General features: G+C 36.9%; 2 protein-coding genes across 4 annotated transcripts in view; one reads left to right on the plus strand and one right to left on the minus strand.

Moving 5' to 3' along the window:
- Nucleotides 1-10,472, minus strand: part of LOC139974591 (uncharacterized) — a 31,639-nt gene extending 21,167 nt beyond the window's left edge. Inside the window, exons 1-3 of one of the 3 annotated variants that reach the window (XM_071981841.1) lie at nt 9,904-10,471; nt 3,863-3,976; nt 2,875-3,095 (exon numbers count right to left, since the gene is read on the minus strand). In XM_071981841.1, coding sequence (XP_071837942.1) covers nt 2,875-3,033 — 159 coding nt within the window. In that variant the 5' untranslated portion in view covers nt 3,034-3,095; nt 3,863-3,976; nt 9,904-10,471. Of the gene's footprint in view, nt 1-2,874; nt 3,096-3,862; nt 3,977-9,903 lie in introns of all 3 variants that reach the window. The other 2 variants (XM_071981840.1, XM_071981842.1) reach the window with 2 other exon arrangements.
- LOC139974645 (uncharacterized) lies at nt 8,013-16,374 on the plus strand. The gene is made up of 3 exons (XM_071981875.1): nt 8,013-9,641; nt 11,881-12,079; nt 13,278-16,374. Exon 3 carries the CDS (start codon nt 13,295-13,297, stop codon nt 14,777-14,779), a length of 1,485 nt encoding a protein of 494 aa, XP_071837976.1. The 5' UTR covers nt 8,013-9,641; nt 11,881-12,079; nt 13,278-13,294; the 3' UTR covers nt 14,780-16,374.
- The last annotated feature ends 40 nt before the right edge of the window (nt 16,375-16,414 follow it).

Here is a 16,414-nt window from a genome sequence, read left to right on the forward strand (position 1 = left end):
GGAGTTAAACAAAAATAAATGATAGGAATTATTGTTATAATTTACCATCATGAGGTCACTTAACTTAATAAGAACTCCAGAATATAAAATAAACTTCTAAGATATTAAATTACTGTTGGGGGGGGGGGGGGTGGGGAGAGCAAATTGTCAGTGGGATGTGAAGGAAAGTTGTACAATGCCTCAGGCACACCTTGTGCTGTTATTAAATTAGGGTCATAGATAATCATTTTATGAATGGTATTACAAACTTGTATGGAATATATATTTACTTACTAACAAGTTTGTACATTTGATAGGTAATACAATACACAGTGTAAGCCATATAGACCTGTATGGGTCCATACTGGGCGATAAACCACAGAGTGACAACATTTTGTACAATAAACAGTACTTTAATGTACAGTAAATGACATATGAGGTAACCTGTATAGTTTATACAGTTACACACCATTCTTTCTCAAAATGTTTGAATAAATTTGTACAAATTGTTACAATTAGGAGCTAAGACCTTTTCAGAGGAGGCTATGTCAGGTTTATTAAAAGAAAAAGGGGGGAAAAAAGACTAAATGGTCACCTCTAGGGATATCGAAGTTGGGAAAAATATGTTAAAGGGATGTACTGTATCTGCTTCAATGCATTAAAAGTTGCACTGTATGTTCAGTACAGGTGTAACACTGTTGTTTTTAATTAAATTGGAATGAATTTAGCCTAAGCCTTTAAGTAAAAATCACAACAGAGTACAAGTAACTTCAGTCTCATGGCCTTTATACTACTGTACATGTGAGAACCTTGTGTTAACAATCAAACTACTATAAAATGGAAATCAGCGGTATATATATATTGTAATTTACAAGTTATAAACAGCATAATATACAAGATTCATAACCCAGACCTTTTCAGAAATATACCAGACCTAGGCCCATTTAGTAAATTTTGACTCTTCAACTTTGATAAAAATTCCTCAAAAAGAGTCTCTTCTGACATAAAACAGAAACTTAATGGGACCTTCTTCAGTTCAGATCCCATTGTCAACTTAGCTTTCATGATGTTATTCAGGACAACATAAACCTAGTTTTGTGTGCCCTGTGGTTTGATTTAATGGGATTTGAATAAACAAATTGTACATAAAGGCTAAAAGGTGACTGTGTAGAGGTTACAGTTATTGTCCCTAGTTATTGTGCCTAACATGTTTGTAGCTCAAGGTTACAACTTATTGTCCGAATCTGGCTTGCCTTAAATGTCTGAACCAAAAAGGTACCAGAGAATACCATGTAAGTTTATTGTACTGTAGCTGGTAAGAGCACCACCTAGCCTATTCAATAAATTCAAAAAATGCCTGTCAAGGAACCAACTATCCAACTTGAACAGAGGTTGAAAAAAAAAAATCTTCTGTTTCCAGACAAAACTGCCACTTGTACAACTGAAAGCACATGTACAGTGGCAGTCACAATGTCGCCTTTGACCAAAAAAGTGGAATATACTGTATGAGAGTGCTATCCCATGGGGCCCTGCAAGTAATATACTGTACACTATGGAGTATGGAAGATATTGATATCAAATACTGTACACCAAGGAGTATGGAACATATATTAATATCAAATGCTACACAACAAAGGTTTTTAGCAGTTTTTTTCCATCTACTGTAAGGATATGTTGTGGAAGCCAATATCAGCTGACTTATCTTTGCTGACATTATAGGGGGTTGGGAAAATGAGGGCTGGGTAGGGGGAACACAGGGTGTGAGCCATGAGAGATTAGCTATAAATTGAACACATTGAAGAACCTGGTGAGATCAGCAAGATGCTGGTTAAAGTTTTTGCATAGTTTAAAATGTGCGATGAACGAATTAGAACTCCAAACAGCTTAGAAAGCTAAGTAAAAACTGTATTTTCAATGTGGAAGATATCACAGAGCTCTTTAATGTTCCTTCACAAATAACATGTAGTAAATAGTACTGTCAATATGACATCATCAAGGCACATGTATACTGTAATGTACATTACTGTATTCTTGAAAACTGTTACCATTTTCTTTATCTATTACCATGTTTAGAATATATGTAGGGTTGGGTTGCATAAGTTATGCATGCTCAGTCTAACATATATATTTGAAGATCTTAACATTCATAATTTCATATGACTTGGTATGTCAGGTAGCAGCTATGTTTGGGTTTGAATATAAACACTGTTCTACATTCACCTTAGAACTATGAAAAGAATTTAAAGAGAGGGATAGATTTCCCATTCTTGTGGCACTATAACATCACACAAAATGGCGGCCCCACGACATGACATTTGAACCAGGGTTGAAATACTGTATCTCTCTAAGTCGGAATGTTCATATATTTCCCCTCTGCAGGATGAAAGTAATATTTGGAAATATATCACAACCACCACTTATTTTGATTATATAATCTATTTATTTATTCCAGTATAAAATTTGTAAAGGGGAGTCATAAAATACATTAGCAAGGAAATTTATGTTAACGGGAAGACTATAAATTGGTTTGGTTTAGTTATCCTTCAAGGTCTGGATGGGGATAAATTTCATGATGTTGTAGTGGCTGTACTGTAGTACCAGATACTGTACGTCTTTCCTGTACATAACCAAACCATGCACAGGGAATTTACTAAGTGGTCGAATTTTGTTTAGCAGTTTTGAAGGCTGTGAATGTTGCCTAAGTAAAAAATACTATATGGTACCTGTGTCTAAATAAAAGAGGAAAAAAAAGCGATATGTATACATCTTTGCACTTATATAGCATTTTGCGTTGCAATCCTGGATAAATGATTCCCCGATATATGCTTTACTATCCAATATGTGATTTTGCAGCTTGCATGGACTTATGATCACTCCCTACTCTAGTTCTCTTACCCTTGGGAGGTCTCTGATGTCATTGGAATCGAGGAAGAGCTCCTCCAAGGTCTCCCCAAACTCAAAGACTTCCTCCGGTACAAAGAGGAGATTGCAATGTCTGAAGTCCAATGCTTTCACGATATCTGGCCGCCACTTCAGACAAAAGCAGTTAGCCATAATAGGGCTACGGTCGTATGAGAGTCATCGATAGTCATACGTCTGTGAATAGTATTGACCAGCTGAACGAGAGAAGAGAAAATTTAAAGCAAGTTAAAACCAACATTTTTACCCAAATTGGGGAACTAATAAAATTTATAAAAAAATGGAAATATTGATTAAAAACAAATTATCTTCAGCGACCATCGGTGCATGATATCAAATCGCAGAAACAGCTACAAACAGAAACTTTTCATGGAGGCAATAACAAGTTCAGTGACTTTTTATATAATTTGCAAAGGTGGCACGCCAATCTGTTTTTGGAATAAATTGCGATTGTTTGCTTTGACGACTTGAGAGGAGAAATTATTGCTAAATGCATGCGAGGTGTCAACAGCAGGGTCGCTGGTTTTGAAAAATTGGCCAAAATCACAAGGTTACAACTAAAAAGTTGTCACAATGCAAAATCTGTGACTCTCATTTGCAGCTAAGAAGGACAATACATTGTGTTACTGTACACATATGTGAATTGTGCATGCTTGAAACACATGCACAGCAGTCAACAGCACTGTAAACATGTGTTTTGCACGGTAGGCCTGTAATTAAATTTCAGTGGAAAGAGGACTACTGTATCAAGTCCTGTATAATAATGCCATAGTCAATTGTGTGACTGGACTACGCCTCAGCTATCAATTACTTAAAGCACCATAAGCTGTAAGTGTGGTGACCCAATTTTCCATTTTATTATTCCCATAATTTTCTGATGTCAAACTTGATTTCAATTCTTTAATCATAGGCAATTTAATACAGACTGTGCCTACATACATACAGTATTACTACTGTAACTTACTGACAAAAAGACACCTACAGTAGGCCTACTGTATAGTGCAGTACTGCAGTGTTGGTTTAGCTAATTTCAACTTTTTAAAAGCAGCTTTCTGGATCGACCTTGGGTAAATCTTCCCTGCGATATAAAATCAATATGAAAGTTCAATCACAGTGAAATATATACTACAGTAGTTTGGCTACTGTATATAATGTAGACATACAGTAATGTAAAGTACTGTAAACTTGTACAAGTCAAGTACAAGTTCCATAATTTCGAATTGTGAACAAACTTTTTATGTCTAAACAAGTGCATGCTGAATAGAAACTTTTTTCCTGGAGATGGGGAATAATTTATATTTTGTTTAGTATTTTTGAAGTTCTAATCTGAATGTTTCCTCTGATACTGTAATACGTATATAAATTATATATGTAAAAACAATTGCAATAATTACTGCATGCAAATACCATTTTGCTTTCCATAGCACTTTGCTATAGGATACTTAATAAATTGTTCTCTTCCAAAGGAATTTATTTTATCATTATTATCTTCCGTTCTCTACTGTACTTTAAATTTACTTTAAATTTACTTTAAATGTAAGTTAAATTTGTTACATTATGGTGGTATTTAATGTACAGTCTATTGGCAGTTCAGCCTAGACCACTTCACAAAACATGTGCATTAAATGTGACAGGTAAAATATTCAGGAGAATGAGCCACATGTTTCATGTTATTTTCCAACAAAACTCCATCAAGGCCATCATTACTGTGTACATCATGACACCATGACTTTTTAGATCATACTCTCTCACACCTACAATACAGATGTCATGTCAAGATAAGCCCCACATGATGGCAAAAATTTATGGATAGTTCAAAATCGGGGTCAAAAACTCAAAATCAAGTCATAAAACCTACAGCTGTCAAGAAGTTGATAGAATGTTGATAATTCCTCCCCTAGAACATATTATTGTACATGTTTGTCTTTCTTTGTAAAAACAACTGTCTGTTAAATCTGACACCTTTCACTGTGATACCATCAAACAGCAGTTTGCATCGCATATGAGCTACTGTACTGTACGACCTTCTGAGCTCAGGATGCACAGAGGACAGGGTATAAAACTGACATGAAATGGGAACACCTAGGTATCCAGTGTTTATATTAGCTGCTCTCTGTAAAAATTAAAGTGCTTACAGTACAGCAGCTTCTCCCCCCCCCCCCACCAAAAACAATCAGAAATTGAAGCAAACGTTTATGGCTTGCCATAAACGTTCTACTGTCCTTATGAACACCTGTAATGTCTTTTGAGGTTGTCAGAAAAGCAGACACTGGTCATGAATAGGTTTCTGCACTGTACATGTATACTGGATACAGAAGTGGTCTGAGTAAGAAAGTTCAACATGATAAGATGACTTGTCTTTGGCTTTACTTTGAGATGCTCCTGCTACAAATAAAGTGGTTGTTCTTTAGCTATGTATGTCAATGGAAATGGTTAAGTCTGTTGTTTTCATTGGTGATCAAATTTTGAATTGGCTCAAACTGCTGATGCCAGCCATTAAACTTAATCGTCAGAACTTTTGAAGCATCCCTATAAAGTACAGTAGTTTTCCTTAACAGTGTACGGTGTTGTATGTGGCCAATGACAAAGGAATGTTGCATCACACCTTCTATATGTATGTACTCAAATTAGTCAAACAATCAGTGAATGTATCCTTTTTCATATTTAAATCTGGATGAAAGAATTTTCTGTCGCACAAACATTAACAGGAACGTACGGGTTGCCTCGTGAGATATATTCCACAGATGTTCACTTGTGTTACTTGAGGTTCACTTGTGTTACTTGAGGTTCACTTTTGAACTATAGGAGTTATTGTTCAAGAACAGAACGACCACAAATGACTCGCTGACATACCATATTGGATCCCAGATTGTTGCATGGTAATGGTATTGCTATTTACAGCGTTGTACTGTATACTGGGGGAACCAACTTTTCAAAACCATCAATGAGAAGTTTGTTTGCATTGCACAAATAGGCTTGCACAGTTACAGCATATATATACAGTATAAAGACAAATTTGGAAACCAAAACATAAACAAAGGTTTCCAAAGGGGCTAATCTTTGGGTCTGCACAAACTGTTAAACTCAAGTGCTTTGGACCAGACTGTAAGTGCAGGCAGCATATATATCGGTTTCAACAACGTACAGTCACTAATTACTGTACAACAGTATACAAATGATGCACTAACAATTTGCAATGATTTCATATGAGCTTGGCAAATATTCCTTCCATGTTAGACACTGTAACATGATGCAGGCTACTCATTTGAGTTTTAGTGTATTCCTACCAAACTTGTACAGTCCTAGCTCTACCTAGAATACTACAATATCTATCTAGGGAGCTCTGTTCAAAGGCTGCCAGGTACTGCAGTACCTGGCAGTGAGCCATTGAGCTACCCACCTATAGATACCACTGATGTGAAGAGCCAATATATGACACACATATGGTTATGTCAAGGGTTCGCTTTGTCAAAATTGAAAGTAAAAGAAGCTTTAACAGTTGTTTTCAATACAGTTCGTAATGCCGGATCCAAACACATAAAACCATGATGCACAACTTGAATGTTTATTCAACTTTCAATTCAAGTAATAAAATGTAAGTCAACAGTTGTCATAAAGTCTTCTATTTAAAGACCAACTATGGAGACTTTTCGATGAACATAAAATCCCACCATTTTTCATGTATGTAATCCTTAACTGACTCCAGTTACATTGCTGTAATTAACTTTACCAATTTCGGACGTTAAATAAGTGAAAAATGGGACGAAAAGTCAGCTTCTATTTCAGACATTCCTGAAACATTCCTAAGACATCAGGTGACCATGTGACGTCAACGTTTGTATACCTCACTCACAACTATACTTTTAGTGTGTAAAGTCGTATACTTGAGCTGCCAAAAACATCAACGATATTACTCCTTTTTCCTCAAAATGTCACAATTCTGTGTTGTTGGAGGTTGCAGTCATACTTCATCCAACAAAAGCATCAGCTTTTTTAGATTTCCGAGTAAAAAAACCGACGTAAAACGCCGCAGACTTTGGATCAATTTTTTGAGATCCACGCGGAAAGATTTTTCAGCACCCGGAGTATCTCATGCCCATGAGTCCACATGCATGACCCTGCTTCTGTGTATGCTGCAAATGTCTCATTCTGTGAAAATTATATACTGTCGATAGCTGTGTCGGACCATGGTCGGACATAGCTAATGTGAAATTGACCGTAAACACGCCCTGGACGTCCTTACATGTAACATTATATCACGCAATTGACAGTAATATATTTACTGTAAGAGATGACCGTATATATATACCGTGCCAAGGGTATAGCATTGTTAGTACATGTACGGTAGTTAGTTACAACTCTCGCCGGCCATGTTAGGATTTATCTATTTCATTTGTTGTATTCCAGTATCGTGAGTTCGTGATACATGTGTAATATTGCTAAATTTGTTTATTGACAGGATACTTTTTCTGTGTTTGTATACTTTTGGATATTAAAACGAGTAAGTACTATGTAAGTATATTGTACCGTATGGACCTATTGACGCTATACGCTATGTAAAAGATGCCTCCATTTGAGTGGAAATTTTGCTAATAAAATAAGCAATTTAACTAAAATTTCTGCTTATAATTGTCTTAAAACTTGTTGTTAACCTTCATGTGTTCTTGTTTTAAGCTAACAGCTTTTCAAACGCTCGAAATTGGAAGTCAAAAACAGTACAATTGTTCGCTATCTGTGTACAAACAGTGCCTATATCAGCGTTTGATTTTCGCGGTATACAAACTTTGACGTCACACGGTGACCAGAGGCTCCTTTGGGTCAGTCTCTGTTTTCAGACATTCCAGAGGTTCATGTCACGTGACTACCCAAAATGTCAATTTTCGTGGTCGTTTTTGATGGGTTATAGTAGGTTTTCGAAGATTATTTTTTACACATGTTGATTATGGGTATGTAAACTCCTAAATTAATGGAAAATCGCAAAAAAAAAAATTGCCTCCATATTTGGTCTTTAAACCAATTGAGATTATAATCTGTCATCAATATCAAAAGGTCTGAACAATAAAGTTGTTGAGACAGCATGCATATTAAGTAATTAATTTTTGGCAAACTGATGGTCAGGCAAGATTTTCCCATTGAGTTAATTAATGTTGTGTGAAGCTACCATGTGGTCAAAGATGGCAGCAATAATAAAAGTATATATTTCATGGATACAGTATTTTAGTTCCAGCTGATTATTTCAGCAAATAAACATACAGTTAGGCTCAATTTTCCCATTAACTTAATTAAACACAGTTTGAGCGAATCAACAGATGGTTAGGCTACTGTACATTTCCATGTTTGTCCTCTTGTGATATTAGGCTACCATGTGGTTGGAGATTTGTAGGGATTTTAGGCAAACATAGCTTTGCCTAAAACGGTGCTGTGACCGAGTGCATGATACAGGCAGTGGCATTTGAAGCGATGCGGGATAGCAATCGGGAGGTTACTGGTTCTATACTAGGCCGGGGAATAGTAAGGTGGGTTTTTCATCCAAGAGCAATCTATGCTTTTCCCATCTGAAATAATTTTCTAAAATTGAAAAGATTCCAAATTTGAGTTAAAATGTTGAATTGGAAGCCACCCGACATGTAAGTTGTAATCCATAAGCTCCTGAAGGTTTCTCCCACAATTGTGGTTGCTTAAGCGTCATAATAATAACTGCTGATTGTTATCATTATTACTATGTTTGTCGAGTGCATGTGTCTTTGTTGTCATCCAGCAGCTAGCTCTGGTAGTCCATAGCGTTGGCGCTGCTCTGATAGCTTGAATCACGACTGTTAAGGCAGTACAGCTATATAAAGCTGTACTGCTTATACAGTCGTGATTCAAGTGTAAATATTGAAATAATTCTCACAATTATTTTTTTTTCTTTCAATTATTTCATAGAAGGAAAGACAGACGAGGAAATTTACGCAATGTTAAGGTTGATTATAGATGGGATGTCTAAAAAAAAATAATCACAAGTGGCTTTTTAGTTTACTAAACTTTTATTCCAACTGAGATCGTTTAGCGATTAATGACGGCCATGTCTGTTTAATTCAACTTGAAATTTGTTGTCTTGGCAACTTTTGACATGCGGAATTTGAAATCAAATTGCTGGAATCGCGAAACCCTGCGGCTAATGCTAACCCTAAGCTGTGCTGAGATCAGCATGCAGCGAGTGGTTGTCCTGTATGTAACTTCTGTTGCTGTCACTGTTTGTAATTTGACTCAATAGTAGCTGGCACTAGGCATTAGCTCAGTACTGCAAATCACACTTCTTATGGTGTTAACTATTTTGTTATTAACGACATGCTAAAGTTAAAGCTTAGTTAGCCTAGGCCTAGGCTCCTCTTGCTTGTATGATAACCATGAAGTATGAATGATTGTATGAAGTATGACTACGAGACTGAGACTAAGTTGTAGAGGTACTGTATGTGGAAGTATGCTAGTTATGTAATCATCTATTATGTAATCATCTATTGTTCCCGTGCCTTGTTGCAATGGCTAGATGGAATGCTGGGGTGGTACTAGAACAGTACAGTGGGTGTGGTACAAGGAAAATACAAGTCAGTTCAGCTCTGACATCGGTTGTGTTGTGTTCTCTTTGACTGTCTCGAGTTTTGAGAGTCTTGAAACTAGCGCCCCGGAATTTAAACCATAACTTTAATATAACCGGCGCTGTAGCCTGTATCATAATATGCCTCCCTTCAGCCTTATCATAGGTATTTTAATTATTATAAAGTATATACAGTATAGCCTATGCGTCACTCTAACGTTTGTATGTTCTATTACTATTAGGCCTAATAGTCCTAGCCTAGGACTATAGTAGTCCTAAGTAAGTAACGTTACCGCTACTACTACTAGCCTAGTACTACAGTAGTAGTAGTAGCCTAGTACTAGGCCTGGTACTAGCAAATTGTCTTTAGCTAGCACGATATTTCCACACTTTACTATCTAGTCAGAAAATCAAAAATTACAACTTACATTGATAACCAAAGGTATTCCATGACTGTAGTCACCAGCCGGAAGTGTATGATGAAAAATATTTTGATTTCACTGTAGTGTACTGTACGTACAGCTAGGCCTAGTATCGTGATGCTGTTTGACACCTGCAACACAGATTTCTAACATATCATGCCATCTGCAGTATGCTAAGAAACAGTTGAGCGTCCTTTGTCAACACGCAATGGCAACAGTATTCGCGAGTCTCAATGAACGCCAAACTGTTAAAAATAACTTGAAAGTATGGAACATAACAGATTAACAGGTGTATATGTCAAAAAAAGGGGTTCCAAACAAGTTCCATTTGGACTATCGCACCAACATTACCGGACATGTCTCACGTAAATGAGTCAAGATTTCTCTTCCAAACCATGCTAAAGGAGCAAAATTGTGAAATTTTGACAACGCCGGATCGGATACAGTGCCGTCCGGCCGTCGCAGATGTACACAAACGCTTCTCATTAAAAGTAATTTGTCGTGTAAGCTCCTTCACAGTCCCCGTTAACATATCATCTGCTTATTTCCCTCCACTGACTGCGATCCTTTCCCGTCCCCCCTCCCCCTCCCGTCTCCCCTCCCCCTCACCCACCTCCCCCATCAAGGAATTTATAATTTGGCTTCAAGATCAAGTCAGAGTCTCAGTTTTTTTTTTTTTATTATTCAACTCAATCCAGCTATGAAAACATGTTATATTGGGTGTTGTGTGTGATTCTGTCCCTGATTGTATATCTTCTTGGAAAAACGTTCATCTTCAAACTCAATCACGGAATTCAAACTTGAGTATCCGTGGTTCTACGTACATTGTGGAAATGCTATGAAGTCCACGCTAACAAAAGTCATAGTAAGTGAGGGTAGCATTGCACTTTAGGTCTTACGAAAAGAGAAGGTGAGATATGATGTCACTGCCAAGTGAACTGAACCCTTCAGAAGAAGATGTTTTACAGATAAAACTATTCGCAGTCATTTAACCTACAAAATTTTATATACACTCAAGGGCGTAGGAACCGGGGGGGCTGGGGGCGCCAGCCCCCCAGTGAAAAATATGGGGGCGGAAGTATCATTCCGCCCCCCCCCCCCCCGCTCAGCAAGTCAGAAAACCCCTTTTTCATTTCCAAATCAGAAAAAAATCTCATTTGGAGCACCAAATTGCATCTAAGGCCAGGTGAAAATGCAAAATTATTTACAAAATGGACTGGGTGTTGAAGTGTGCTATATTGCACCAAATTGCATCTGAGGCCACCTGGAAAAGCAAAAAAAATCCAAAGGGGAGGGGGACACCCCCTCCCCTTAGACCCCTCCCCCAGGCCGGCCATCAGTCTTCAGCCCCCCACTCAAAAGTACCTTCCTACGCCACTGTATACACTTATGGCAAACGACGAAGGTGATTCCACGAGAGGTGGTTTATGAGCTTGGGGGGGGGGGGGATTTTAAATTCCAACTTATTAAGGTACCGGGAGGGATGAAGCTTTATGGAAGGGCGATCGGTGCCTGGAGGGGTTGTGTACGTAGTCCTTCCCAGAATGATTGTAAGAATTCCTCGACTGGACGTTTTTCCCCGACTGACGATGGATATGGGGAATGCCTATGTTCAGTGCATGCAATTTTTGGTACGTTCTTGTAATTGCATGAAATCTTGATCGACTACCGTACAAGCATATGCAGTTGGCAATATCATTGTTTAAACGAATCTAAAACACTAAATAAGTTTGTTTAAACTACAAAAATATGTCAAGCCTGAGTTAAAATTCTATTGTTATATATGATGAAGCTTAGTGGAAGTGAAAGAAATTTGAGTTGCATTTAATTGATCACTGCTGTGAAACAATAGCAGAAATACGATCCATTCATAACGACCCGCACCTTTCCTCAAATGATTCTCACTTTACATATTTATTAATATCCATTTCATATTACAGAAATTGTATCTTATAAGAAGCAGAAAAAAATTGTTTTTTACAGAGCTTAACAATTCCCAGTAAATTCCCTGGCTAAGTCCCAGCTTGGATGCTGAGAAAAGCTTGTCTTGTCTAAAGAAGCGACATGCAGGGCGTGTATATACCATCCTGGAAGTAGTCCATGCGATGAATTCGTTCTTGATAACACTTTCCTGAAGCAAACGAGACGTTACACGTTTTAAAGCTATCATCTGCAAATTACAGTGAGTATACGTACAAGCTTGCTTAAGTAAATAATTACAAGTACTTTTATTTGACTATACATGCATGCATAGAGTAACTTTGTAATTATAACTTTTAAAACAAAGGAAGAAGTCAGTAACGTTTACAAAAGATTGTCATTTCTTCAATATATTTATATTAAACCAATTAATTAGCCTATATATGTTTTTCATTTCATTTTCATTTATTTAATCCAGTTTTAATATAAAATAATTATAAGAAAGGAGTACAGACATAAAATATATTAACAATAAACAATGTTAAGATGTTATAAGATGTTAAAATGATATAAGATTCAAAAAATTACTCTAAATCAAAGCACCCAAATGCTTAGATTGAAATAATATTGCAGCACGATAGATAAATGAGTTTCTAAAAAGATGTATTCTATATTTTGGCAAGATATGTCGATTTCTTAGATTTCTGCAAGATTTTGTTAGCATACAGTTTAATAAAGAACGTACAGGATAGTTTTAGTCTGCTTTAATTATGTTTGCCATCCGAATAAACTCGTTTCTAGCAATCGCAATTTACGTGTCGAATAGGAAGTTGAAGTCTTAACTCAAAATTTTAGAAGTATACTTCAAAAACTTTGTTATTCTAAGTTTGTCTTTTTGCGATATAAAGTGATACCATATACTGGGACACCGTTAGTTATATGTGGCAGAAACATAGAATTAAAAACATTTCTCTTAGCATCACTATTAAAAAATGATGAAAAGAATGCTAGACTAGATACAATGTAATAAACTTTACTGAGGATCTTCGAGAAAGAGATATTATTATTATTATTATTATTATTATTATTATTATTATTATTATTATTATTATTATTATTATTATTAGTATTATTATTATTATTAGTATTATTATTATTATTATTATTATTATTATTATTATTATTATTATTATTATTATTATTATTATTATTATTATTATTATTATTATTATTAGTATTAGTATTATTATTATTATTATTATTATTATTATTATTATTATTAGTATTAGTATTAGTATTAGTAGTATTATTATTATTATTATTATTATTATTATTATTATTTCTATTATTGTCGTCTTTAATGAGGGTAGTCTTTTCTTGTTTGCAAAACACATTTTTTTGGGGGGAAAAGGAAGGTTGGTATAACAAATACTTCGTTTCGATGCACATTGTCCCAACAGATCAATCTATTCTCAAGATGGATGCTGCGTGCCTACCTATTGAAAATATGCATCACAGCAATGAATTTGAGAGCATCGTATTTGAGGATCGTTGGCAGCGCTGTATCGTGGCGGGAGTTGCAGCCACCATTTGCATTGGAGGTATCTTAGGTAACAGTATGACGATTTTGTCAGTGATTCTCTCCAAGAAACTAAAATCCTTCACTTACGCGTTCGTGGCAAATCTGGCCGTCGCGGACCTTTTGAGCTCCATTTTAATCGCTTTCTATGTGGAAAACCTGCTCTGGACTGACGAAACGCGACTTCCGCTACCTTGCACTCTTTGCAAAGCAATCGGAGTCTTAACTTTCGTAGCCTTCTCTTGTGCCGTCGTAAACATAGCATTGATATCGTTTAACCGGTATTACCGAATAACTAAACCGCTTGGTAAGTATATCCGGTTATTCAACAAAAACCGGTTTGTCCTCATGATGGCTATTCCGTGGTTTTATTCATTGTTGACACCTGTGCTCGGAGAGAGTCTGGGGTTCACAACATTTGGTTACAATCATAAATACAGGATTTGCCTCATTCACTTCATGGATCAACACGTCGGTTCTTTGACTTTCGTACGAATTTTCTTAATCGACATTATCGGCATATTTGTTATGATATTTTGTTATCTGAGTATTTTCTGTCACATGAGGCGTCAAAACGCGAGACTTTTGAAACTTTTCCCGACAAATTCCATTAGTGCAAAAGTAGGTGAAAATAATCAAGAAAAACTTGGTCCAGTCACGGTAAGACAAAGCGAAAGTGACGAACGAATCGAAACAAAAGACATCAGTGTCACGGAAGAAAAAGAGAAACACAGGGAATGTATCGATGGCGTAATCAAAGAGTACGCCACTGTTACCATGGAGATAACCGAAACATACAAACTACGCAAGACGTTGGCAACCGTTATATCTGTTGAAGACGATACAAACAGGAAGAGCCTGCAGTTGGAAGATATGTCGTCGTTGTCGTCTGCCCCAACCGGAAACGGCAATACGGCTGACGGGGTTGTCATAGCAACGGAGCCTGTTCAAGGAGACTGTAAAGTATATTCCAGCGATTCCGAATCCACCGACTGTCGGCGAGATGGCAGAGAGGGAACCTTCGTCTCCCAAAATGAAGAAGAGGGCAGTGCAGAAGAGGGCACTGGTAAAGATCACGTGAGCTCAAAACGCTACAAGAAAAGAACCACGAACAGGGGTCGAATGATTATACGAATCACTGTAAGCAAACGGCAGACCGCCCTCACCAAGAATCTTGCTCTAGTTGGCTGCACATTTTTAGCCTGCACTATTCCATATGTAGCATGTGTTGGGATCGAACCACTAGCCAATTACTTACCATACGTAACACTATTGTATGCCAGCAAAGCGTGCATCAATCCGCTTATTTACGCATTCAAAGATCCTCGTTTTCGAAAGGCGTATTACCATATTTTAAGACTGCAGTTCAAAAAAGTCATGTAGGCTTCATGATGACTTAAGTTTGTTACATCGATTTGCCTGTGCATCGGTGTCTATATGCCTTTCTCTTTACGTGATCGAATATTTCAACTCGTTTTTGGCCTATATGTAGCTTTGGCAAGTGTAGGAGTACATTGATAGCATTTCCAATTGGAAAGGCTACTACAACTGAGATCTCAATCATAAGAATATTTCTGTCGAATTCTGTCGAAGACGGTGAAAAGCAAAATGGTAGGGAAATGATCGGAAATATAGACTTCTTGCGGTGACCGAAAATATGAGTTGATTTCTTAAAGAGATTGTCAAGTTACAACTTAAAGGGAACATTAATTTATTGGGATTTTATTGGTTTTATTGGATTGTTCTTAGGTAGAATTGATTGAAAAAGATACCGTTAGAACAAAATCTGACAATGTTTCTTATTCTTAGAATACACCCCAGATAGATGAAACACATGTTGTACTCGTTGTACTTTCATATTCCTTTCATATCATGATATTGTCATGCAGCGATATGAATTACCATATAACCCTTTAAGTATTATCAAACACTGCAAGGTTATTAACCCCTTAGCACTCTTGACCTTTCCCTTGGTTCCCACGACCGTAAATACATAAACAATTGGTTGGCCTGTTTTTTCAGACGTCTGGTTTTGGGCCCATAAATTGAGACGAAAGAAGAAACATAATGAAAGATAAGAAGCACTTGCTGTTCTCTTTCTCACTCATGATTGGTTCATTTAGCGATATATTTGATGAATATTAATGATATTCAGATCAAAGTAGGTAATATTGAACCAATCAGCGGTCAGATGCCCTATTTCGTGTTTTTAGAGGCAAGGGAGCTTGGCAAAGTTGAATCAGCCAGTACTCACGATCATTGTTGCCGTATTATTTATCAATTTTTTTATTTTTTATTAAAAATTTTTAATCAGTTACAACGCTCTAATTTGAACATTAATTGAGAGACGGAGAAAATCAATCATCTTGAAATCAACGGAACTTCTTAATCCTTTCTGTGGGGAGCTCCTGGGAGCTAGGCTTCTGTAAATAGCCTACCAGGTAACTTCCCCATGCAGGGTGCGAAATAAGGTACTAACTCTACCGATCTACAAGGCGCCGTCATAATGACACAGTCATATTACAATATACCGTACAGTACTGCAAACATGGCGTTTCCTGGGAAGTCAAGGATGGGGTGGGGTGGGTGGCGGTGGGGGAGTGTGGTCCTTGGGTCGTTAAACCGACCCCCTCCCCATTTAAGGGGATCTCGTTGTCCGCCCCTCACTCTCCCCACCCCCTCTCCGGACAAAAATGCTACTCGGAAGATCTGCGCGCATATGTGTTATCATATAAGCTAAAGATTCGAGAACAACACTGAACAAGTCGACAATATTAAGTATAAGTTATCAGTCATCCAGTTTAACATGTAAGATAAAAATGTGAGGATTTCCAATTGTTCCAGCTAAAAATTTGAAAGCAGTTTTTTAAAAAGTACTTGAAATTTTATTAGTTTGAAAGTGAAAGCACTATATATCCCATTAATTCGTTAAAAGGCAAATCGGAAATATATGAAACCAAACTATCAATTTTATTTGTATTTTAGTTTCTCTGCCTGCATCCATGAGTATATGTCAGG

This window comes from Apostichopus japonicus, chromosome 2 (assembly GCF_037975245.1).
Source record: "Apostichopus japonicus isolate 1M-3 chromosome 2, ASM3797524v1, whole genome shotgun sequence".
In the NCBI taxonomy this organism is placed as follows: Eukaryota; Metazoa; Echinodermata; class Holothuroidea; order Aspidochirotida; family Stichopodidae; genus Apostichopus; species Apostichopus japonicus.